General features: G+C 41.8%; 1 protein-coding gene across 1 annotated transcript in view; it reads left to right on the forward strand.

Moving 5' to 3' along the window:
- The first annotated feature begins 1,199 nt into the window (after positions 1–1,199).
- ADGRG4 (adhesion G protein-coupled receptor G4) overlaps positions 1,200–26,419 on the forward strand; it is a 32,410-nt gene continuing 7,190 nt past the window's right edge. Inside the window, exons 1-16 of the mRNA XM_086470671.1 lie at positions 1,200–1,290; positions 4,387–5,004; positions 11,130–11,213; positions 11,667–11,761; positions 12,074–12,126; positions 13,252–13,291; positions 13,787–13,872; positions 15,028–15,176; positions 16,112–16,244; positions 16,755–16,873; positions 18,137–18,347; positions 21,076–21,241; positions 21,376–21,525; positions 22,361–22,483; positions 24,344–24,389; positions 25,305–25,408. Coding sequence (XP_086326797.1) covers positions 1,200–1,290; positions 4,387–5,004; positions 11,130–11,213; positions 11,667–11,761; positions 12,074–12,126; positions 13,252–13,291; positions 13,787–13,872; positions 15,028–15,176; positions 16,112–16,244; positions 16,755–16,873; positions 18,137–18,347; positions 21,076–21,241; positions 21,376–21,525; positions 22,361–22,483; positions 24,344–24,389; positions 25,305–25,408 — 2,268 coding nt within the window. The remainder of the gene's footprint in view (positions 1,291–4,386; positions 5,005–11,129; positions 11,214–11,666; positions 11,762–12,073; positions 12,127–13,251; positions 13,292–13,786; positions 13,873–15,027; positions 15,177–16,111; positions 16,245–16,754; positions 16,874–18,136; positions 18,348–21,075; positions 21,242–21,375; positions 21,526–22,360; positions 22,484–24,343; positions 24,390–25,304; positions 25,409–26,419) is intronic.

Here is a 26,419-nt window from a genome sequence, read left to right on the forward strand (position 1 = left end):
CTAACTTTGTAAGTTTTGTAAAGTGTAGTTTTAAAAGGAAATGGAGAGAGTTGTTATTAGCTCAGGGTTTTTTATAGTTTTCTAATGTTTATATTACATGTCTGGACACAAAGGAACAATTTCCATTTTGCCAGTGGTCAGAGTGTAGTAACCCTTACTTGGCAAGGGCCGCATCTTATGTGGAGCTAGGCAACTCCACTGAATGGAGCTTGGCCAACTTAGACAATCTGAGGATCTAGTCCATCCCTTACAGCCATTTTATATACCTCATTAATAGCTGAAGATTTAATCCAGTGTGGTCCTAAACCAAGAATAATCCCTTGCCTTTGATGCCCAGTGAAGTAAGTAGAGAAAGCAGAGCACCATAGGGGAGCATGCAGGGCCCTAGGAGTGAGAGTCCAGGGCTCTCGGGAATCGAGGCTGTCTGTCCACTCGGTTGCTCTGGTTTAATTACAGTCATCTTTGAAGCAACTTTAGTCAAACTGAAGCACAAAAATAGGACAAACTCCTTCCAATTTAGAGTAGCGTATTTGGATTTTGCTTTAAGTGTTTAGTGTACACTTATACCCCAGAACTAGCCTGTCCCCAATTACAAGTATGTTCCCAGGGCTTAATTAAACTGATGAAAGTTCATTTGTAGACAAAGCCCAGCAGTGATAACAAACACTTTTTTTGACTGAGCTGTCCATGAGCAGCCTTGTGTCCCGCTTCTTCATGTGCCTCTTGCCCTGCCTGCTGCCCTGTGGTCTCCCATCCCATGAGAGTCTGTGGGTTACAACTGTGGGTCACAACTGTGGGTCAGCACATCCAGCTTAACCTCACTGGTTTAGCTTTTTCTTCTTGTTTTCCCCACATTTGTAGGAACTTCACCACTTCAGACATGAACTTCTTTTGTCAAAGCAGATTGAAAGTTGCTAATAGGTTTGCAGAGCTGTGACAGATGGACAAAACATGCACAGTGTAATTGTGTAAACCTCATTGCTTTTAGAAACCAGCAGAAACCAGAGGGCTTGTATAGCTGTGGCCTTTACACAGGCTACTGATCTAATGACTCAGCTTGGTCACAGGGAGTTAGGACTTCTGGGCTCCTGTGCTGTGAATGCCATTTCAGCAAATTGCAGGAGGTGTTTGGATTTCTCAGCAAAGTGTGTCTTAAGGGAGTGCTCACCAATGTTTTTCTTTCAGAACATGCCTAAAGAATGAAGAGGTTCATGCGTGGCCCTGGACAGCACTCTTCTGACAAGGCTCTCTGCATCTTGATGGTTGCTGCTCATATTTTCCTCCCGGCAGGTACAGTAATTCCCCTCAGGATTAAGCATAGGGATGGTGTTGCCAGTGGGCTCTGGGCATCCCCCAGCGCAGGGGATGTCTGCTGGTTTCCCAGCCTATGCACACACAGTATATCTCTATAGGAGCCCACTTTCCTCTTGTTCTGCCCCAGTGCAGCAGCTATTCTTGCTCTGGATCTCTCCCTTCTCACTGTGACTGGTACTGGGGTCTTTGTCTATCCCTGAGCATGTGTTGGCCTGCAGACCTACAGGTCTAGGCATGACGCACACCCTCTCCTGGGATGTTGGTTCAGTCTGGGCTGCAGATTTTCTACACATGAGAAAATATGGCAAGGAGTGAAATGTCAGGTTTTGGTTGCATCACAGCTATTGTCCACATTTGGAGATGAAAAGCCTCTTGGTTTTGTCATTATTCACTTGCTTCCTTCCTGGGTGTCTTTCCTGCATTTCTGTATGTTTTTTTCTGTTTTTCTTTGGTCACTGTAAAATAAGAGCTGTGTATTTACTCACTCCGTGGTGTTCTGGAAAAAGCATGAAGCTACTGGCAGAACGAAATTCTCCAGTAAAAATTCAGGCACTGAGGCAAACACAGTACACTGTGCTTCATGAACACACTTGACACCCTTTCGCTCCACTGTAAATCCCAGCAAAACAGTAATTAGTTCTATGTGATTTTTGTATGTCTTTCTTTGACTTCTCCTCAAGAACAATGCAGGCACAGAGATAATTCATGCTTCTAAAATGCACCCTGTAGCACTGGGGTCACTTCCAGCACACAGTGCAGTCAAAAAAACCATGAGCTCTTTCCAAGTAAAGCCTCCATAATAAAAAGACGGAATTAATGTCAAATTCTTGCCAAATGTACCCACTTTCTCTCAGCTTTGGCCAGGGGCTCCTAGTCTGTCCGCTATAAGACACTGGAAGTCCTGACCCCTGAAGAGATGATTTCTCAGTGTGTCTCTCCTGGGGTGCAATGGTGCTCCGGTCATTAATGGAATGGGTGCCAGTTCTGCCGGTTATACATCCCACAAGGATTCCCATCTTTTGGTGAAAGACATAGGAACTGGCTTCTTACCCTTTTGGGCCCTGCAGCTGCTAGAAAGTATGGTTGAAGATGGCTGCTGCATTTTCTTGTGCTGTAATGAATTAACCACTGCTTGAACTGTAACTGAGTAGCTACAGCCACCTCTCTGTACCCACTAAAGCTTCACCACAGATCTTTTCCTGCAGTCCCAGAGCTGGCCATGTGATTTCATGTGCAAGGGCTTACTCCCACTAAGGCAGAGGCTGGTGTGTCAGTGGAGAGGTGCTAAACTCCCATCCCACCCAGGGGCCTCCACCGAATGGATGTTATACACTGCTGTTCTGAGTCCTACGTACTCCCTCTCAAGGGGAAAACAATTATCTTGGGTGCAAACCACCGAGTTGCAGTGGTAGAAGCTAGGCCAGGATGTGGGTGCATGCTCCACAACACACTGAGATGCTCAGTGGAGCTGATTTTAAAGCTGAGATAGACAAGCAAGATAGCAGAGTGTTGTTATGTGTAATAGAAATGTTCTCTTTATGCTTTGAGCACACAAGGTTATGCTAGGACAGCAAGGCACCACTTCTGACCACCTGCAGAATTAGACTGTGCAGATGGATCATTTCCTACTTGCCTCCAATTTGAAGCATGTGAAGCAGATGGGGAGAAGTGCCAGCTACTTTTGCAGTCCACAACATGTGTAACCTTTATTAGAAGTGTAAATAGTCACTGGAGATATATTGATCAGGTTAGAAGGTGGATTTATAATACCTGATTTGCATGGCTGGCAATCAGATTTGGAAAAATTTTAATTCATTTGAAGAAAATGCTGTAAAAACAGCCCCTAGATGTGCTTATAAAAGACAGAACATAATCACAATTCTTATCTAGAAGAAATATATACTAAATTAGTGAAGCACATGTAAATATGTGAGCTTAATGGCAAGTTAAAGATGCTGATCACCTGTACAGGAGGGGCCTGGGTTACAATTTGAGTCTGATTAATTACCACTCTGATGGTGTATATGGGGCCACCTCACCCCCTACAGAAACACTTTGTTGGTGGCAGATGAAGCTGGTGGAAAGATTGGCTCCTGCCTTTGGTGACTGCATGCTGCTGTCTAAACATGTGGCCTGTGGAGCGGTGCTGCTCGGTGCATGTTCACAGAGATTCATGCCTGGGAAAGGGACTTTGTCATGGCTGGCAGTGACTGCAGTGGTAGAGTAGGTCACTGAGTAGGAGACCATGGCAAATCCAGGATGTAGAATGGATGTGTCTTAGCATTGCACTGGGCTGCCTCCTGTCCAGATGTACAACAGACACTTAATGTGGATTACAAAACCCAGATAAGCAGACTAAAAGACCCTCCACAGCTTGCTGGTGCCCCTGCCAAACTGCTCCAGGGACTGAGGTTGTCTGAGTTAAGAGCCATCACAGCTACTACTCTGCAGTCAGAGCTGGGGCCACATGTAGGCAAGTTACTCACTGCCTGTGTAGGTCTCTGATTAGCATTACTTAGGGAGGGTGCCTCTGTCAGCAAAATCTTTTGAGCGGTTTATAAAGATATAATGAGATAATTTAAAGTAATGAAGAAAGAAAAAGGCCCAAATTCTCCAGAGCCTGAGAAAAGGACAGTCCTTATGAATTTTATTTTCAGCAGAAACCTTGACCTAAAAACTGAAGGTTGGGGCTGTGATAAGTCACCTGGGAGGCAAACCTGCAAACAGCTCTTTACCCAGATTGTGCTGAACCAAGACCTTTGCACTGGCCACCTGAACTGATAGTGGACCACGTAGACCCTCGACCTGAATTCTATACTGATTCCTATTTGGCATGTCTTGAGGACTTCAAGTATTCCTTTGCAGAATTAAACTTATCTTCTCTTTACTGGTAGTGTGGGTGTCTCAGAATTAAATTTCAAAGGCAGCATAAACTAGAAATAGAAGAAACTTCTGATTGTTTTAATCATCCTTTAGGGAAGTACCTGAATGAGGTCATATTGCAGCTTTTTCTTTGGAAACGACACTTTATTTCCCTTCTTTACCTTCTTTCCTAATGCCATTTGCTTACAGAAACACATTATCTGCATGGAGAAAGACTGGATTTCCTGGGAAGGAATGATAAGTATGTGTCTCTGGTCAACTTCAGCATTCCTCAGCTATGTCAGTTCACGGTGTGCATTGACCTAAACCGGACTACCAATGTCAGCTCTTGGGCGGCATTTTCCTATGATGCTAATGACACCTCCATTGACATAAATGACATAGAGCTTGGACTCTCTGGAGAAAACAAGGAGTTGAGGCTGTATCTTTTTGGCACCAGACGAGACATTCAGATTGATCTGGCCCTTTTTGAGTGGTACAGTTTGTGCTGCTTGTGGGACACCAGGAAACAGCTGCTAGAGGTCTACTGCAATGGTCACCTCGTGCATACCGAAACCATTGGCAGTGCTGAGTGCCTGAAACCCAATGGTAGCCTGGTTCTGGGTCATCTGCACAAAAGAAAGGATGGCGTTATTGTGCGGGTAAGCAACAGCTTCATCGGCAGCTTGTACTACTTCCAAATGTGGGACCATGTGATGGGTCAGGAAGAGCTTCTGGACTGTGCCATGGGCAATACTGTCAGCTGGAAGGCCGAGTACTGGAACTTCAGCAGCATCTTTCCCATTGCAGACCATCACCTGCGTTGTGGTGAGTCTCTGCAATATTTTCTCTTCCTGGGGCTTGTGTGTTTCTGGGGATCACACACAGAGAGCAGGGAACCCTCCACTGCTCAGGACAACAGGGATTGTCTGCCTCTGAGACAATGCTGCTGTGATTGAGACCAGAAGTGGACAGAGATGTAGCCATGCATATGACATTGCCTACTCACACCACACAGGCTATTCTTGAAGCAGATACAGAGGTTGTGGATGAGGGAATGCTGGCAGGAGCAGGTTCTGCCACTGAAGTCCGCTGGAGGCTGCTGGCAGATGTTCTTTTAGATGAACCTTCTTGTGGTTCATCCTTCTGCTGGGGCACCAACCTGCTACTCAGCTGGTCTGGCACTGTGCGAGGAAGGTTGGACACAGAAATTTTCTTACAATATGTTTAACAATATTTAACTAGAGCCATTAGTTAGATGACAGTAACCTGTCATCTGCAAGATTCCTGTCTGTTGTGTGCTCTAGATGAATGTTCCTTCATTGAAAAGCACTTTTAGTAAACACATTCTTAGCAGTGTTTTGGGTTATCTCATGATTCACTCCTGATGTCTGTATGTACTACACAGTATTTAAACTTCACAGTATTAAAACAGAGGGCTGAGATCGACTAATTGACTGATTGACTGACTAATTTGTGTAAAACTAGTGACAGGCCACAATATTCAGGTGCTCCACAATAACAGTGAATGTATCTTTACTAATTGTCTGTAAGCTTACGGCTTCACAGGGAAATCAGAGGCACAGTACGAAGTAATTGGTCATTTTTGGTGTCCAGTTTGAGAATTCAAGTAGTGTCCCATCAGATAGCACGTCTCCATCAAGTGCAGCACCCGCTGACTTCACCGCAGTTCCCACTGCACTTTCCCATCTCCTGCTCCAGGTTTCATTGAACCAAGGCCCAAGGCAATGAGGAGAGCGTCAGGAAATCACCAACTGCTGCTGAAACCTGTGCTCAGAGGGATTTCCCTCCCCTCCCTCATTGCACACTCCTCGCTCTATGCCAAAGAACGCAGGCACTAATAACAATTGCTGTAAATTACAACCTTCCCATCTGTCTCTTGGCTACCTGCCCCACTGCCTTTATCCATGCAGTCCTCTTTCTGCCTGTTGCTGAAGAAATTTCCCTGCTTGTGTCCCTGACTGGGGTGGACAAGATCTGATGAGGAGGGAGGAGGAAGGCTCAATTTCCCTTTACCGATTAACACCCTTGCCCTTGGGCCCATTCATTCTGTGGGAAAGATGCATGCTTGACTTGGCAAGGAGTCATGAGAAACTTAGTCATGTTTGCTGATGAAAAGCTTAGCACCTAAAATCAAAGCCTCTGCTCAGTGTTCCTAGATTTTGATTTTTCAAAAACAATAACCTGCATTAATTTGAGCAGCTTTTTAGTGAGACAAAGCATGTTAGAGAGAGGCTTTCAATGGTCAAAGCATTTTTTCCCTCTAAAGCAGTCCCCGAGAAACAGATGATATCCCCTGTTAGGATTCTCCAGTGCAGCCTGAATTGTACATTCTGTCTAGAAGATGTTGGCCCAAATATTCAAAAGTTATCAGCAAGGAGAAACAACAGCATGTTTCATGAGTGATGAATTACACCAACAGGCACCGAAGCTACTCTTGCCTATGATGCCATGAACCACTGGATCCACATTGTGTTTCACACTGGGAGAAGGGTTACTGGAGCCTGACATTTTCCCAAGAGTAATGACTAAGATGACTGTTGTGAAGTCCTAGTTATAGAGATGTTCATAAAATTTAATGATGTTTGAGAATATGTCATGTGTTAGATCTTGGCAAGACCTTTGCTTCCACTATAACTCTACTCCTTTAATTAACTGAGATTCATGAGCTGGCTATTGCACGGAGAGATACTGACGATACACTAGGTAGGGATAATGTGAGTGGTGTAAATACATACTGAGTGTCTGTCAGGCAGGGGAAGCTGCACTTGGCTGTAGTTCCTATGGATTGTCCGTATGGGGGTCATATATATTGAGTCTACATGAGAACATCTGGAGCATGTGTATAAGCAATAGTCGTGCCGAGGTGTTGCTATGTAATGAAATGTCATGGGGAAGTGCCATTTCAATGCTAGTGGCATGACTCAAATTGTTACTTATGCCCTATAACAATTACTAGCTGCAAGGTGTGCTTCTTGTGTTTATATATGTTGTTTATAGATCTGTGCATTGCTTGGTTCACCTTGACAGAAGACGGCTTATGCAATTGTGCTGGAAAGTTGGGCAACCTGCTTTGTTTTGGAAATCCTACATTACTTTTAGAAAGCCAGGGCTCATTTAGGCAAAGAGAGTGAAGCTTCTCAGATAAATGTAGCAGAAAGAAGCCTTGAGAAGGTGTGTTGACTTTCTATAAGTGATGTAATTATCATAGCAATTGCACTGCCTTTGCTTGGTAGCAGGAGTGAAGTTATTGTTCTGCTTTTGCTTTTCCCCCAGAGTTCTTGAAGATGATCCTTCACTTTTCCAGCTCAGCTGGATCTTTGCTGAAACTGTAGAAGTAAAAGTGTGTGTTCTCATCCTCTCACTGACTCACAGTCTCCATCTCTTCCTCCCCCTACCTCACCCACACAGTCATTTCTGATTTTCTTCTTAATTTTAAATAATCTGGGAGAGGGGTAAATATACAATACCTAAAAATGACTGCTAATAATACAGAAATATATTTATTATGGTTCTCATTGCTTGGTCTAATTTTTGCTGCTCTTCTATTCAAAACCACACATATTTACAGGATGCCAAATGAACCACTTATTAAATTATCAAATCAAAATTCATGACTAGGACTTAAATGTCAGTGGTACAGTATTTTTCTAGCTTCAGATCTCATCTGTTGTCATGCCTTAGCCCTCATTCCATGAATGGAATTACATACATGTTAATTAAAGCAAATGAAGTTACAGGATGCAGGTGGCTAGTCCCACACCTGCCTGCTGCTAATGATCCTTGACATGTGAGAATAAACAGATTTTTTTTTTCTTCAGGTGATAACAAGAAGGAAAGAGAAAGAGAAAGAGAAAGAAATAAATTAGAATCTGTAATTATGCTTCATTTGTCAGGAGATGAAAATGGCATTGTGAGATATATTCCTGATTAGAATGGATTTGGGTTTTGTTTGGCTACTTCTCTATTTATTTCTTTTTCCCTAGCAGATTTTTCTGATTCATCTTGGCTGACATTGGGTGATATCATACATCGCCCCTGAGGCAATGGTTTTTGAAACGTTCCACTGATAACAACAGGAACAGAGTGGAGCCTGTAATCACCCAGCTATATGCATATTCTTCCTATCTGGAGCGGATCTGCAGCACTGTAACAGTCAAGAGGACAAGTTAAACCCTATATGTACAAACAGTTTGGTTTATGGCTCTATAAATCATAGCCTAATATCATGTCTGTATTTCTCTAAGGAAAGAAAAAAGAATTTATTCCAATGATAGGGCATGTCTGCACAGCATTGGCCCTTCTGCGTTCTCATCACACTTCCTCTATGACAGCAGTTCTTAAAAAAAGCTTGTAACAAGACACTCATTTCCCATCAGCCTGAAACAAGGGAGTAATTATTTGTAGCATCACACTGGGGCTCACAGAACCCATTGCTGCAGCTTCACACCACAGTAATCACAGAATCACAGACTGTTAGGGGTTGGAAGGGACCTCGAAAGATCATCTAGTCCAGCCCCGCTGCCAGAGCAGGACCACCTAGAATAGGTCACACAGGAACACATACAGGCGGGTTTTGAATGTCTCCAGAGGAGGACACTCCACAACTTCTCTGGGCAGCCTGTAAGGCATACAGGTTTCCACTAATAAGCTTAAGCTGTGGGACTGAAGCCACTGAGGATGCTGGAATATCCACCTCTCCGCAGCACTGAGGGTCAGGCACTCTGGGTTTTACTCTTTGTATTTTCATGGTAGTATGTGTTGTGAGGATGGGGAGGGCTTGGTGTGCAAGTGTGCTGGAGGAAAAAGCACATCCCCTTAGTTTCAAGTCCTTCTGTTTTCTTTAAAGGAGTTGTTTTCCTTTGTCTCTAGTGTTTTGCTTTCAATTTAGTAGATTCTTCCGGCTTCTTGTTTTCTGCATATTCATATGTATGTCAAACAGTGCTAGTGGCTATTGGTAGGAGGTCTGTGTCTTGAACAGCTAGGTCTGTCTCGCAGCTAGATGATCTAAGCCTGCAGATCTTTTCCAAATAAAGAATCAGCAAATACCCATTATGTCAGGTCATGTTTCTGACCTACTGGAGGCAATGGATTTGAAATGGCAATGTGGCAGCTTGCTCCTGGACTTGCTAGCGTTTTAGTAGAAAAGTAAAGCAGAATAAATTAGTCTTCTTTTTTTTTTTTTTTTAACGGTTTAGTACAATCTGAGAAGCAAAAGGCCTGAGAAAAGAGGAGAGATGTCCAAATGAAAATCTAAGATTCATCAAGGTTCATGGGAAAAGCAGGCTTGCTATTTTTACAGATTTCTGTACACCCTGGGAGCTGCAGGGACTGTGCTACAAAGAGCACTGCTCTGCAAAACCAGGTTGCTGGACAGTTTGATCTTTGGAACAGCCCATGCAACTTTTCTGCTCCCCATCCCCCTGCCTCCAGGTGTGGAGGAGCGTCCTGGCTCAGCTCTCCACCAGCTCTCAGCGTGCTGCCTCTGCTGCTGATACTACAGGGGCTGACGCTGCTGTTTCCTAGATCATGAGATGACACCAAAACACAAACTGGCACCTCTGAGGAGCATTCAGAGGCTGAAGGTCTGAGCTGGAGACGGAAGGGTCTGAGCTTAGTCTGCAAGAGCCAACCTTGGAGAGACAACTCAGCACTGCACTTTTGATAGCTTTATTATTCTCTGTTTCACGAAGTTGGAACTCAGAAATCGCTCCAGTTGGACTTTGTACTGAGCGCACAGCCTGTGGCTTAATGCAAAGAGTAAAATCGCTTGCTTGCCTAGGAAGCAGAAGCTTGTGTACTGTAGCATGCCTGATCAGAACAGGCTTTTGACTTCATCTGTCCTTTCAACTTCACAAAATAATTTGAAGCTACTTAGGATAAAAATAGAGGGCTTCAAGTTGTCAACAGCCCCAGTTTCTGTTATTGTCCATGGATGCATTGCCATTGATTTGAATGGGTCAGAGATGAGCTGTTAGATTTCAAGCATGGGTGATTCTCCTTACCTTGAACTGCAGTAGAGAAAACAATGTTTTATGAAGCATGGCCTTATCCTACTTATTTCCAACCACACTCCTTATTCATAGACATTTGGCTTTCTATTCATATGTTAAGTTTATTTCTTTTACTCAGAGCTAGAATGTCAAGTCTCTGACAGTCATGTGAGAGAAGAAAAAAACACAAATTACCAGCATAGCAAGGAAATGGTACCTCTAGAGCAAAATGTTGTGATCCTGCTTTTCTTTCATCACTGAAGCCTGTAATGTTATATCGTGATTCAGTTCAATGCAATTTTCTGTAGTACATGTGACAAACATCACCTGTTTTGCCCCTGTCTGCCTGGTGATGTGGCAGATTGCATATGAAATGCAAAAATTGTATCTGTTTTGACAAGGTGATTCATTTCAAAGAAAACTAGCTACAAACACATTCTTGGAATTCTTTACTTTGAAAACAGCAGGCAGGATGGCCACCATTTATAATGCCGGGTTATCATTAAACCAGAGACCATGAATATCAACGTTCATCTCACATGCATTACTGCATGCTAACCTGTTAGCGTTCAGTGTTTGACAAATGCTTTTTCCTGAAGGCTGTCACAGGTTACATGAGTGAGAAGGGAACAGAGAGATAACTGCTCTTCAATACAAGCAGTGAAAAATTATAATGTTGCATATACCTTGGTCTTCCTCATGACCTAAACTCTGCAAATCCTGTTTACTTCCTTGTTAACTCTGGAGAAATAAAAAAAAAAAACATGCGCAGGTGTGTATTCCCCCTTTGCCTTCACCCTGCAGAGATCTCTGGAACAATGGAAGCTCTTTGTTACGATGACCTTTGCTGAAGGACTCACACCTCTCTCTCACCTGGACTACACTCTTCCTTACACTTTCGCCACAGTGGATTCTTAGGCCTTTTAATATTCTTTTCAGCAGTCTCAAGTGAAGCATCATCAACAAGGGCTCCTACGCTGCCCCCATTACATCTGACCAGCAGTACCAATGGTACCATTCCACGTAAGTGCTGCACAAGGCCGTTTTAAATGCTGACATGATCATGATACTGACACACCATACATGTGTCAATTTAAGACTCAGTCACACGTTTAAGCTATTGCTGCTTAGCAAGGTCTTGTCTGTCAGCAGATCCTCCTATCTCTTCCTATGCATTCTTAGCAGGCAGTAAAAGCCAAGTTAGTGCACCCACAAGTATGAACCACAACTTTTTTGTTAAGATGTGATAACTTGGCCGTGTGTTTGGGCCCTTAGGCTCTTTAACAGAATTTCTAGCAATGCAGCAGTAATCTAGACTTGGACACTTGCAGTCCAGGATTTCCCAAAGAGCCTCAGTGACCATGGAAATGGGAAACACAACCACGGTTCAATGGACGGGTTGAGGAGATGGGAATGGGTGTAGGCACCTTCTGTGCAAACTACAGGATGCATCTCACTTACATTCTCTTCTTACAGTTAGCTTCTTTAACATTGACATGAACTTTTCTATTTTCTACAAAACTGAGAGAGCTCCTGATTACTATGATGCACGGAAGCTTCTTGAAAACTGGGTGAGTAGCTTGCTTTCTCATTCTCATGTATTTCATCATGTATCAGATGATGAGGACAGCTGGTACAGAATGCAAACTGATGGGACAACACAGAAATGAGTATCCATGTAACAATATTGTGGTGTTTCAGAATCATGTTATCCAACATATTTTTAACAGGATAAAATTAAATTCTGAAGGAAGGGAAAAGTGTTGACATTTAGCCATTTTCATCAGGATTTAGAATTTTGATGACAATTCTAAATTCACAAGCAGGTCTAGATAAAGTATGAATAAATCAAGTTAATAAAAATGTTATTGTTTTCTTTCCAGTTTAGTATCGTATTTACTGGAGAAGAACTTGTCATGACAAACTTTAAAGTCAGGTAAGCCTCTGGCTGTATAGTGGTGTCACCTTGACCCTCTGTCCTTTGAGTGAAATTGTAGCCAGGTTCCAAATACCCATTTCACAACTGACCAGTCCCATGACAAGGGTGTAAACCAGACTCCCAGATCTGTACAACTGCAATCAGGTGGAACACCCACATTTTGTTTACTGGGCTCATTCACCTGAAAATATATATCCTGCCTAATGTAAGGCAAGTAGCTGCTGCCAACCTGAGACCACATCTTTGGCCATATATATATTGGTTCACGATGAAGATGAAACATTTGCTGCTTCTGCAGTGTGTGAGCAATGAGTCAGGTGGGCTGGTGTAGCTGGTATGCCATCCTAGTAACTCAAAAAAGTACAGAAATTGGTAATTACAGGAGATGGGAAGTAGGACAGAGCACCGGTACCTGCAGGGTTCATTCACATGAGCACAGCTGAAGCCCTGTTTCAGCAATTGCATGTGAGTGCGAAGGAGTTTAGGGGTCACATCCATCTGCAGAGTGAGGGTAACATACCCCTGAGGACTGTCTAGTTTGTGTCAGTAGGTACACCCTGGCTCTTGTGTGGCAGTGTCTGATGAAAGGATATTATAGTTCCAAAATCCTCTTCGGAAACAGTGTTTGTTGCACAAGAGTCCTCTATTTCATACCTTTTAGCCCAATGCAGCTATATTCGTATCCGACCTGTGAGCAGCTGAGAGGGTTATTTAGCAATTCATAAAAGTATCACTTGTATAGACATGGAGTTTTATCATTTTAGCATATTTTGACTTCTACTTTCTTCTCTGACTTTCACAGTTACTGCTTACTTTACAAATGACAATAAAGTAACACACTGCACTGTTTACATGAGGTGAATCCAATTCGGAAAACGTTAAGAGAAGGGTGGATCCCATTCTGGAAGAATCATTTTTTGTCAGGGTGCACATCTATTACAGCACTTGGTCTTGGCGATTTATATAGATATACCTACGCTGAATTCAAGATGACTTCTCTGCTGCAAGGTCTGGCTCATTGCAGTCGCAAGATTTTTTTTTTTTTTAGGTAATAGCAGAATGGGGCATGTTAAATTTATATGCTTGCTATGATATAATTATTCTATTCTCTTTTGCTTGCAGGGGTAATTATCCACAAAGCACTGTCTATAAGAAGACTCATGTATGTAATTTGGGTTTTTTTATGATTTTAATTTTTATGATTTTTCTTATCTCTGCATAGAGGATAAAGTAGTTGCATGGTCTAAACGCTGATACTATTGTGTTTTGTTGAAATTATTAAATATTGACCTTCAATCTGGTAGGTGTGCCCCATGTAAATAGTTGGGCTGGAAAGCCACTGTATCTCAATAGACATTGATACGTTCTGTGCAGACAAAGGAATGCTGGATGTGCCCAGCACTACCGACAAGCAGTCTACTTTGCAATAGCTTTCTGGTAAGCACACACACTGAACAGTGTTAGATAGAGATTTGCTCTGCTCTCTGCATGACGAGCATCAATGCTCTATGATGTTCTGTTTTATCCTTATGTACCTCTAGAGGTACTGTGGAACAAAGGCCACTCTAGAGAGTCAGGTCCCAATAACACTTAAAGCAATAGGCTCTATTTTAATGAGCACACTGAGTTTCTGCTGTTTGCTTTCCTTAAAATCCAGCTTGCACCAGTTGATTCTAACCAGCTTCTAACTCTTTGTGTCCTTCCATGCAAACTGAAGATGAAGGTAAAGCAGATGTCACAAAGGTAAGACTCATGGTTACGAACTTCATATTGATTTCATTTTTAGGGTGAGAAGGAATTATACCCCTCCTTGGCTGTTTTGGTTTCAGAATAACTGTGGAACCTTTAGTTGTATAAAACAGAAATGCACATATGGAGTCAGAACCACAGTAATGTTTGACTTGGGGAAATGTATGTGAGCATCCAAGGTTTCCCTCTCATACCCCATATCTTGGCAGGTTCAAAGTGCTCGCATGGCAAGCCGGGAGGTTTGTGCTGCCCTGTAGGACTGGCTGTGATCAGTATCCTTCATTGGGGCCAGAAGTGGACAGTGCCCAAGAAGGCTGCCAGGATGAATCCTGCACCTCTTCTGCAGGAAATCCTAACTGCCTTCTGACCTCAGGCCAGAAGAGCAAGAGGAACTTGCAAACAGTCTACAAAGGCCATGCTGCGTGGGGAGCAACTGTGTAGAGACAGGAGTGAGTCGGAAACACCTGAAACATCCCAGTGCTTAGGAAATCTCACTCGTTAGCCCTCAGTTAAATTAGAGGTCCGTTGAGCTGACCCACCCATGACTGGGAGCTGGCTTCTGCATCTTTCTGCCATGTCTGAAGCCACTCAAAGAGAGACACAGTCTTTCCAAACCTCCTAAAGTCAGCAAACATAGTTGTGCAGAAGAATAGCTGTTTTGAGGAGAAAAAGCTGGAATCCAGTGGAGATAATGAAATCAGTTAGTTAAATCTCAGTTTTCCAGGGAGCCTTGTCTGCCACGTCTGTTGGGACACAGGGATATTCAGGAACCTCATCATTTTACGACAAGCTCACTCCAAACTTTAAAACATGGTTGAAAAATATTTACTTGTGACAGAGATGTTCCTTTGCCGAGATAACATGATTAGGAAACTTTTTGAGGTATTTACCACAAACTATAAAATGATCCTTGTACCTGTATTCTCAATAATTTGTGCTTTAGAAAGTATTTCCAGCAATAGGGTACTAGTGTACATAAAATGTGGCATTTGGTGACATTTGCCATAGGACTGCACTTATGGTGAACAAAATACATACATAAATTATCCAATTCAATATAATTTTCTGGGTAATTACTTAATTTTGTAGCCACTTTTAATTGTGAAATGTTACTAATACGGTACCCTTGTTTGTGTATTATATTTGTAGCTACAGCTGTAAGGCCATTATAAAGGCTACATCACTTGAAATACAGGAGGTGCTGAGTCTCAAGATCAAACAGTTGTTGAATGACACTTTTGAAGAGGGGCCATTATCCTTATATGTGAAACCTGAAGATGTGGCTGTCAAGCCAATAGGTAATACTTCATTAAAACCTCATTGGAAATCCCATGCTTTGCCATTCTGGCTACAAGTGTTTTCTCAAATTTAAATTTTGTGGAGAGGTTAGGCTAGAAAACATCCTTACATGTAGCCAGACTGACCTCATCTGATGCACAAGCTGAAGAATATCATGCAATGACAGCAAGATCAAAAACTTGGGTTCCAGACAAATGGAGGTAAGCTAAAACTTGAATCCTGGTGCTGAGGTAGGTCTGAGCACCTTTGCAATGAAGGCAGGGTCAGGCTGATGCAGCTGCAAATCCAGGAGCCCCTGCTCATAGCCAGTGCCCCAGAGCCTGGCTGTTGAGGGAGACCAGAGCCAAACATCAAAATCAAACCCATTGCTGACATTTGCTTGATGCCAGTGCATATTGGATAAAGCCTCAAATGGCAAATAATCTCTTTGTTGGTTACAATCTCTATTGGTCCTTAAAATACAGAAGTTAGCAAGAGATAAGAGCTAACAGACTGTACGTGAAATTCAAAACCACATTTTATTCTAAAGACTTAGAAAAGATCAGCTGCAGACAATAAAACTACAAGCCTGGAGGCAAGACACCGAGGGGATAATGAGGGGCAGTGTGAAAGCACCGTCAGATAGATTGGAGAAGCCTGCAGGATGTACTGTCATTAAATATGGTTTGTGATGCTGGGAAATTAACATTTTACCTGAGAACTGACCTTGTCAAACAAAAGAGAAAAAGATTGTAGAAGAACAGATGAAATATTTAAGCAAAATGATTTCTTGCAGCCAGTGAACTTGTAAAATACTCCCATCCAGTCTGCAAATTACAGCTCATTCCCATCAGGAAAGGAGGTCCAGAGAATAGCTGGATCCCTGGGTGTCAGGGGGGTCTTCTTTTTGCCTATTAAATCTTTTTTAAAGAGCTTTTATGTATTTCTTCCTCAGCACTAATGGATTGTCCGGAAAGCTTTTCACACACAACCTACAAGGGGAATTATTCCTGGCCGCTAACAAGTCCAGCTACCAAAGCAGAGGTCAGCTGCAGGAAAAACCCTCTGCAATCTGCTCAAAGGAGTTGGTGAGTGATGAGACCATCGCATTTTGGTTCTTGCCTGGGAAACAGGAGGGAGCGCCAGGCTTTGTGTGATGGCAAACCAGATGGTAGTCTGTCATGGCACACAGCAGTGCCATGCCAAGGAAGATGCAAAATATACAGGGCCAGTCCAGCACGGACTGCAGGAAAAGGGAGTGTTGCATCATTTCCATCACCTGCAGCAACCGCAAGCCAGCATAGTAAGAAGCTGACTTTCTGCTTGAGCAGGGAGGGAAACAGATGCACTGTAGTATTTTGTGCCATCTATTCATGGCTCTCTGCCCTCCAGTACGTCCAGATGCATTTCAAATTGCTCTGGCATTTGGGCTCTGCTTCCACTCTGCTAAATGAGTGCTAAGGCACATCTGACTTGAAAGTCAGTTTTAAAAATTGGACTGATTAATTGCATTGCTAGCTACTTAAATGGGAAATATAAGGAATATAAATTATTATATATTTTTTCTTGTAACAATGTACGCTGTTTTCATTTTTCAGTGCAATTAATATTGAACTTGAGCAAGCTTTCTGGAAGAAACCAAATACAACTGAATGTAAATTACTGGAAGAACTTCCAAATAGTATTTTAGACCTGCATGATATCACGATAACAGAAGGTATGGCACCAGATACTTCACTGACACAGTGAACCAAAGTAACAATAGTTATACTCAGATAACGCTTACACTGGACATCTGAAGAACTGAAGTGATAATCATAGAATCACAGAATCGTAGAATCATTCAGGTTGGAAAAGACCTTTGAGATCATCGAGTTCAACCACCAATCCTACTCTATCAAGTACACCCCTAAACCATAGCTCCAAGCACCACATCTAAACAACCTTTAAACACATTAAGGGATGGTGACTCAACCACCTCCCTGGGCAGCCTGTTCCAATGTCTGACAAAGGTGGTTTTATATGCATCCTACTCACCTGGTCATCTTAAGGTGTTTTTAATGTAGATGAATTTTGCAGGTGCTTCAGAATTCTCTAGCTAGCGCTTTGAAGACGTCTCAAATCCTACACTTAGGACTAAGTAAATAACCAACGAATAATGTGACAGGTTTTGCCTGTCTATACTCTCTCTGTTACCACATCAAAGTAGTTCACAATATCTCATACACAGAAGCACAAATCAGTGTGTGGAACTGAAAAGTTTGTGCTGTAATTCATGTAAGCTATAAGGTGACATTTACCACCTGTTTATATCTTTTTTTAAGCTATGCCAAACAGTGCAAGTAGTTTGAATGGTGAATGAAAACAATACCATAGCTTATCCACCTACTCAGCAGTGTCATCAAATAATAGATCATTGAAAGATATCTGCAGTTGCATACAGTCTGTCTGACTCCCAGAGTGTAAAACTCTGCTTCTATAAAAAAATTATAGAAGGATAATGAGATGATGAATGGCAAATACAACTTTTCAAATTATACCATTCAGAATTTGCTTTTGCTGCTATACCAGTTAAGCAGCATTTGGGGACAGGGGTGGATCTTGTGTAATTTTGAACTCACAGATGCTTCTAAGTGTGACCAAAATTAAAACTATATATTATTTACAGATGATCTTTATAATCCAAAAGCAGGTGATAATATTCTTATGAAAAGTACATTGTTTTCTTCCTTTAAAATACAACATGAGGTGTCCAGATTTTAGTTCGAAGTTTTTGCCAGTCTCATTGACATGTTGTGGGCTTATTGACTTCTTCTTAGGACATAACTTTGTAATAGATCAGAAGCATTATGACCATATGGAAAGCGAGGAGAAGCAGACTAACTCCTTGCTTTAACATAGAGACATGTAGCTGTATAGCTAGACATATAGCTATGCAACATAAATCATCTGTACTTTCTTTTTTTTTTTTTTTTTTCAGAGAATGCACAAGATGTTGTACAACATATTTTACACCTCTTGCCAGATGCAACACTGCATATGGAAGAATTAGAAATTATTGCGAGTAAAATTTCTGATATCGTAAGGCTTGCAGATATAAGCATGACTCTTGCAGAGACTACATTGTCTGTACTAAACTATATTTTGCTGCAAGAAATAGAAGACCAGGGCATTAGAAAAATGACCAATAGGTAAGTAAGATAACTTGCCCAGAAGTGGCTTCCTAAGGTAAAATGGCACCCTGGAGTGATTTGTTCAGTCTATTAGAATATCACTGCAAGCGTTAGTGATTTCTGGTTTTGGATCTTGAATGTGTTTGTGGTTCTTAGCAGTAGAGATTGGTTATTGTGTTGTCAAAGGTACTTTTACCGGAACCAGTTCTGCGGAAGTCACCGTCACAGAGTTGTTCTTTATGGGCATATCAGCCTGGAGGCAGATCAGGGAGACTGTATAGCTGCCACCTCATCTCAGAGCTCAGCAGTGAGGTCTGTTGGCAGGTCACCTGGAGACACGTATCTATTCCACCAGCACATCAGGCTGGAGTGCTGTACCTGTGCTGATTTTGCAAACATTCGGTGTTCATAGCTATTCAAAATCTACCTTTACGATCCTACGTCCATTACGTGATTCTCACACAGGCTAAATTTGAGGTGGCTAGATAACTTTAAACATCTGTCTCCTTTGAGATCTTAAATGTAACTGAACTACTTGTTTTTGAAATGTCTGGCTTCTGTTACTGAGCAGTGCACTGGTCAGGAAACTACTGCCAGTCTTTACAAAGGCAGATGCAAGTACACAGAGTTTACTCATTTCTGATTTGGGCAAGACAGCTTATCCACTTCTCACTGCATGGCCTGAAGCTCCAAATAGGAAAGATTATTCTACTTTGCACTGGTAAATCCAATGCTAACAAACAGTGTAAGAGATGCGGTGTTCATCATATTAAAAAGTCATTCAGCATCTCTCATTTTAAAGACTGTACCTATCTGCACTTTTCTCTCACTTAATGTAAAACTATTTTAATAAGCTATTTTAAAATAAGAAATATCAAAAGTAAGAAAAATGAACTTTCCACATCAGTTCTAGATATGGCATAGACTACACAACAGCACAGTTTTTTGTACTGGACAACTATGCATTGCCTTTTCAAACTCAGGAGTCCGCAAAGAGGAGTAGCCAAAAATAGCCTAGAAAATCTTCTGGAGAGAAAGCATTGCGTAGCATTGTGATCCTTTTGGCTGTAAGCTGTCTCTTCAAAGTTACTGCACTGCAATGTGTGGAGTGGGGGCTGTGATAGCTGCCAGCACCTAACACCTCTACCTTCTCAAATAGGCTGTGGGGGTTTTTAAGTGACACGTCCATTACTTTAAATTCTACTCCTGTGAAATGTAAGGTTTTAGGGACAAGGATGATATTCTAATAGGCTCTGGATTCCTGATCCTTAATGGAGATAGAGTTGGAGTACCTTCTAGTACTTAAAGGGGGCCTGCAGGAAAGGTGGGGAGGGACTCTTTATCAGGAAGGGTAGTGATAGGACGAGGGGTAACAGTTTCAAACTGAAAGAGGGGAGACTTAGATGAGATGTAAGGAAGAAATTCTTCACTGTGAGGGTGGTGAGGCCCTGGAACAGATTGCCCAGAGAAGCTGTGGCTGCCCCCTCCCTGGCAGCGTTCAAGGCCAGGTTGGATGGGGCTTGGAGCAACCTGGTCTAATGGAAGGTGTCCCTGCCCATGGCAGGGGGTTGGAACTGGATGATCTTTAAGGTCCCTTCCAACCCAAACCATTCTATGATTCTATGTTGGTATGTACAAATTGTAATAAAAACATCTTTACAGTTTTTATGGACAGGAGAGTCTTTGGTATTTTAATTTTTCCATAAATCAGACCTCAGAAGAATGCAACCACTGTGATGATACCTGATGAGTGCTAGCATGATATCCTCACAAGAGCTATTATGCTCCTTTCAGACCTCAGTAGAAATTTTGGATCCCAGATATTTTGAGGAAGTTGAACTCCAGACTTTGCAGCTCAAGTGCAGCTGTGGCTGAAAGGATCCCATGGAGGTCCTTGTGTGTCTGGGACTGACAATGTATGAAGATAACACCAGACTGAAGAAGGACAGGAAGGTTTTCCTTTAGTCTATGGGGGCCAACTATCATTTATACACATTTTGAATAGGGTACTATCCTTTCTTGCATACTGCTGAATAGCCTTAAGGGAGGCTGAACAAGATGTGGAGCTGTCTCTGACTCTTAATACCCATGAGCATTAAACAATCCTAATTTGCTGCTTCCTTTGGATTCCAGTCTCTTCTGTCTACTTAGAAAAAAACAACACAGAGAGCAGGGTCCAGAAAGCCTGTGAAATCTCATCCTCAGAGATATTCAGAGTGTTACTGGACAAGACCTTGAGCAAGCTGACCTACCTTTGAATTACGCCCTGCCTGGGGGAGGTGGGGAGTTGGATGACAGACCTCCAGAGGTCTCTTGCAGACTAAATTATTCTGGCTTTGATATTTTACCTGAAGGTATAATTAGATGATTGCAAACAATCAAATTAGCAGGTTTTATAAGTAACTGCCTTTCAGATGAAATGCAGTATTTGACTGGGTGTGAATTTTGACTCAAGTTTTCCCAGAACCACCTTGTGTTGTCCCCACAGGAGGGTATCTTCCCCCCTGCCAGACTTCTGGCCTGCTGAAACATGCTAACTCAATGCTTGCCATCACCTGACCCTGTGCCAGACAAAAAGCCAGCTACCTCAAAGTGGACCCCATTCTGCTCCAGTGATTGCTCCTTGTGATTATAAATCAGAGTAGCTGATTGTCTCCTAATGCATATTATGAAGCCAGGAGAATACCTCAACAGATCAACAGATGTATTTTTTTTTTTTTTCTCTTTGCTGTTGCTCTTCATAAAGTATCCTGAAGACAACTGAGGAGATAGGCTATAAGGTGGCTTCCACAGAAAGAAATACATCAGTCATAACCACTTTCTTGGCTTTGTTGGTGATGCGTCCAGACCCCAGTGTGTTTGAAGGACTGGCCTTTGGCATTACCTCCTACAACAGAGGCATGGATCTCAAGGTAAGAGCAAAGTATCACCTCAGGGACCACTGACTAAACCAGACAATCCTCCTGCTATTTTGTACTGCTGTGTTTTTGACCTGAGGACAACATCTGGAAGGCAGTTCTGAGCACATCATCTCTCTCTCCTGCAGATCGATGTTCAAGAAAACCCTTTCAAAAAAGCCTTGGCCTCGGTGTTTCTGCCAAAATCACTGAAGAAATTCCTAGGGATCGAGCACTCTGACCCAGACAAGCATTCAAAGATACAGTTTAATTTTTTTGGCTCTACTTCACTCTTTGTGGTAACTACTAATACTAACACACGCTAACACAGCAGTAATCAATTCAGCTGTTCTTGGTGCTTACAAAGGAAAAATCCAAATAGCATCATCAGTTCTGGGCACATTTAGCATCAGACTGATGGAGCACTAAGAAATGTGAAGGGAAAATGCACCCAGACAGCAAAATCTTCTCTGTCGCAAGGATGTTCTGAGACGTGTCTGTAGACCTTAGACTTTTTGTTCATTTTATGTAGCTGATGTTGTTCTAATTCTTCTGTTCTGTAGGAAAAGAACATACCCTAATCTTCCTCTGATAGTAAGCTCTTGCTTAAGGAACATGCATAGTACATGTCAAATATCATGAAAATAATTCTGAGATTTATGTCCCCATTAAATAATAGCAGCACTGATATGCAGCATTTAGGACTATTCTAGCTATGTTTTTTTATACTCAGGGGCGTGGGTGAGTGTAAGTTAAAAGGGAGGCATCTCTTTTGGTATGATGGAGCATACAGTGTGTTGAGCAATGCTTTTCACACAGAAGAAGCATTCACAATTGTGTCTACTGTCTAATGAGCTTAATGATGTACAACTGGATGTTTTGATGTACTGAAATGATTATACAGCTTTCTCAATCCCGCCAATGCATCTGAAACTGTTCTGCTCCAGCTGATGTGGAGACTGTCCCTAAATTTGCAACTAACTACATTTTCTAATGAAGTAGCAAGTAGCTAAATTACACCATGTATCCCATGGTGTTTAGCTGAATGCTATTTCCAAGAAATGCAATTTAAAAAAACTGGAAGCAGGGAAGAGCTTGGATTTTTTTTTGCATACATGTGTTTTTCCACTGCAGGATGACAGTCTAACGAAGGAGAGGTTGAATACTTACGTTGTGAGTGCCAGCATTGAAAATGCATCAATTCAGAACCTGAATGAGCCTGTGACTATTACTTTTCAACACATAGACCAAAATACGGTAGGATGTGTTCATTTCTTCGGAGATGTGTTGAAGTCGAGCCTATTTTGCTTACAATAAACTGGCAACAGGACAAATAAGCTTAAATCATTTTGCTGCCTGACCTCTCCATCACAGAATCACACAGAATCACACAGAATCACAGAATCACAGACTGTTAGGGGTTGGGAGGGACCTCTGGAGATCATCTAGTCCAACCCCCCTGCCAGAGCAGGACCACCTAGAGTAGATCATGCAGGAATGCCAAAACATTTACAGACCACACAGATCGGTGTTTAATTCCTTCAGGTTAGTAAAGCTTGTGTCTCTATTCTAAATCCATGCTTAGCAGCAAGGGATGTTTTCATTGTTTCCTTGTTTTGATCCAGATAATTTTTTTTCAAGGAATAGTTGATTTGCTAAAAAATGGCAGGTGTTGGATTTCACTGAAATGGTTTGTTGTTGCTCTGAATTCAGCAAATTGTTTTAGTCATCAAAAGAAGTAAAATTGCAAAAAAAATCAAAACATTGCATAGATGTTTTCAAAGTTAATTTGCTTTGGGTTTTGTTTTAGGGGTTTTTGGGATTTTTTAAAATGATGTTTCAAAACTAAAATCTAGCTTAAATTATTTTTGATGGGCATGGGTCAAACTTGTTGACTGAATTCCACCTTAGCATTTTTGTGTGGCCAATATTTATGGTCCAACCTCCACACGAATATATTGGAAACTCAGGGCAGAACAAAATTATTCAATAGGAATTTGATTAAAGTTCAAGTTACTGAGAGCTTGAAAATGCTGCTGTTATGGCAATACACTCTTCCCACTCAGTTCTAGCAAATAATATATACCCAGAATTTAATCTAAATAACCCCTCTCTTCCGTCTTTTTTACTCTAGCAGGCCATCTGGCACCTCTCAGGTTTTTTTCCTTGACCTTTTAAAAATATCCTAATTAAATATTTAACGAGATATCACCCTAACCTACATCTTTGGCTCTCTGCCTAATTATATTTGACAGTCTACAGATCACACATCCTAACAGCTTATCTGTTAGGGTGGCTTCCTGTAAATGCTATGCTTTATTAACTTTATTAATAATAAAAGAAAATTAATCTGTACCTTGGGAAAGTTTGCTGCAGCATAGTAATAAACTAGAATGTCCCCAAGGGAAAACATTGCATTGAATACCCATCTAAATCTGTTCAGCTGTTTGCAATATGCAGGCAAGCTTTATTTTCTCTTAGGTGTCTTCCCTGCCTGTTTTCAGAGACAGTGGAAACACTGCAATTCTAAAATAAAGCTTTTCTTGAGCTGAGAATTGTTTTGTTGTTTTTTTTTTTTTAATTTTATTGCATAAAATCTCAGGTTGTTATTCTTAGACATAACTGTTGAATTTCACCGGTAATTTAGTATGACATCTCAGATACCACATGAAGCAAATGAGATCAGACACAGGAATTGGTCTAAGCTGGACAATTTGTCAGATTTTCTGCTGTGCTTAAAAGACAACACAAAATACAGAAAGACTGGGAAAACTGGGAAAATCACTGACTCCCAGGCTTTCACTTGGGAAAGGGGAAGGCAAAACCTCTGCTGGTTTTCAGTGCCGTGGATGAGATGGCCAGTATCCCAGCTGGTTCCCAATGACCAAGTGTCCAACTTCCCCTGGCATCCACTGGCATCTTCAGTAACATACAGACCCCCTGCAGCGCCACCATGCAAATAATCGCAGAGATCAGTGGGCTTTCAGTACAGAGGAAATCGAATCAAACTGCTTTATTTATAAACCCTGATTACAGACAAGATGCACCCTCTGCAACTGCAGGCAGTGTAGAGACATGCTGAATAAATGTCACAGCCTCCTTTTTCTCTGCTTTCAGGGTAATGCAGCAGTGCACTGTGTCTTTTGGGACTTTTGGAAGAACGGTAAGTGTTATTTACGGAGCTGCCATGCTTGCTCTGTCACCAGCTTCACAGAGCTCCTTGACATTGCAGCTTGAAACTTTGAGGCTGTCCTGTGGAGCCTGTGCTGCTGGTTTCCATTGAAGTCGATACCTCAGGGTCCCCCTACTATGAGGGGACACGTGCCCAGCATTGTACAATGGTGCATCTACATGAATAAGAAGACAGTCTAAGAAAAAAGTGGAAATGCAATGACACATCAGGTGACTCCTCACAGCTACTTCAGGGAAGTCAGTGGGGGCTTTGCTGTGGTCAAGTCTTGAATATGGCTCAGGCAGTCAACAGACACAGAAACAGAAGTGTGTATTGGGTTAAGTCATAACACGTGGAAGAGGTTTTTCTCTGCAATTATTGGTGTTAGAATATATATATATATATATATATATATATTTTTAAAAAAAATCAGAAGCTCAGCTTCTGAGTATGTCATACACACCACTTAAACAGGGTCATAAATTTAATCTCACCAGGGAAGACCTGGCTTTTTCAATGCTACACTCAGCCTAAACAAATCCTCTGCCCTGTAAATATTTCTCGCCTCCTGTGTTTCCACACCCTGAAGTGTAATCTAGTCCAGCACATTTTCCTTACCTTCCTGCTTTCTCTGTGTTGCACGTAAACGGGCTTTAAATATATAAATAATGGCATGTAAATGGCTTTAAATATTTCTTCATTCCACCAAAGGCTTTTATCCAAGTTTTGAGTCTTAGGCAACTATATAAAATGTGTTCCTGTGTGAAATCTCACTTGTGCGCTGCTAAATGACCCCGCAATCTGTACTAACTTGAGCTCGTATTCACACATTCTGCATGCCGCAGAGCTATAAATGACTGAGCATGACTAAGTCTGCTTAAAAATCCCTTTTTCTCTATTACACAGATGGACTGGGTGGTTGGAGTACATCGGGGTGTGAAATGGAATATACAGATATGAATTACACAATCTGTTTTTGTAACCATCTTACCCATTTTGGAGTCTTACTGGTAAGTACTCTGTGAATCATCTCCAAAAAAAGTCCTGTGGCACTAAACAAAGTCATCGCTAGTTTTTGGGAGAGATGGGAGATTCGTATCTATACAACCTGTTAGATACGTGCAATTTTGCCAAAATCACTAATAACAAACAAAACTGTTATAATAATTTTTACGGTATAAAGTCCTCTAAATGTCACTTGCTTCAAGGCAAATTCATTTTACAGATGTAGTTTGTACTTCTTTGCAATGTAACTTAATCAACATTAATGTGTTATTATTTGCTGTGTTGGAAATACTGTGTTAAATTTATTACCTGCCAGGGGCAACTAATGGCCTTACATCTATGCTCCATCAGAAAGGGAAGTTTAATATACATATGGGAGATGTCATTAACTATCATCTCTTATTTCTCTGTAATACAGAGAAAACTGCCTCTAAAAGTTGAATATCTAAAAAGGAGATGACTGCCTGAGAATGGGCTGCAAAAAATGCAAAGTGATAGGGAAGTTCAAAGCAAGCTGAGTAGCTTAAAGTTGTCTAATCCAAGTAGGAGACAACCTACACGATGGGGTAAGGCCATCCCTTTGCCTTCGGACGCTTGTCCAGCTTCCCCTAGAGGTCACCATTGCCCTGCTCCTAGAGACACGAAAGCCCTCCCTGGTAGTAAAAATGTGAATAAGGAAAATAGATGTTACAGATTTCAGACAACTTGCTAAAGTTTCCATTCAAACAAAGAGAATTCAGTCTGATTTTAAGATCACACCTCTTCTGCACTGCCACTTCAGTAATCAGCACAGTTACCAGTATTCAACAGCACCGTCGATTTTACATCAGAGATGTAGGTTACTTGTATGAGGTTCAAAGTTTCACCAAATAAAAGAGAACCTATGGCAGGGAATAACAAAATCCTCTCCATATGGCTCCTGGCAGCAGCTGTGGAGAAGCAGGGCCCAGCTTCACAGCTGATTTTTGCAGAGGGATGCTTTCTGGATGTGGAGGCCTCTCCCACACTCCAAGACA

This window comes from Leptosomus discolor, chromosome 9 (genome assembly GCF_034619465.1).
Source record: "Leptosomus discolor isolate bLepDis1 chromosome 9, bLepDis1.hap2, whole genome shotgun sequence".
In the NCBI taxonomy this organism is placed as follows: domain Eukaryota; kingdom Metazoa; phylum Chordata; class Aves; order Leptosomiformes; family Leptosomidae; genus Leptosomus; species Leptosomus discolor.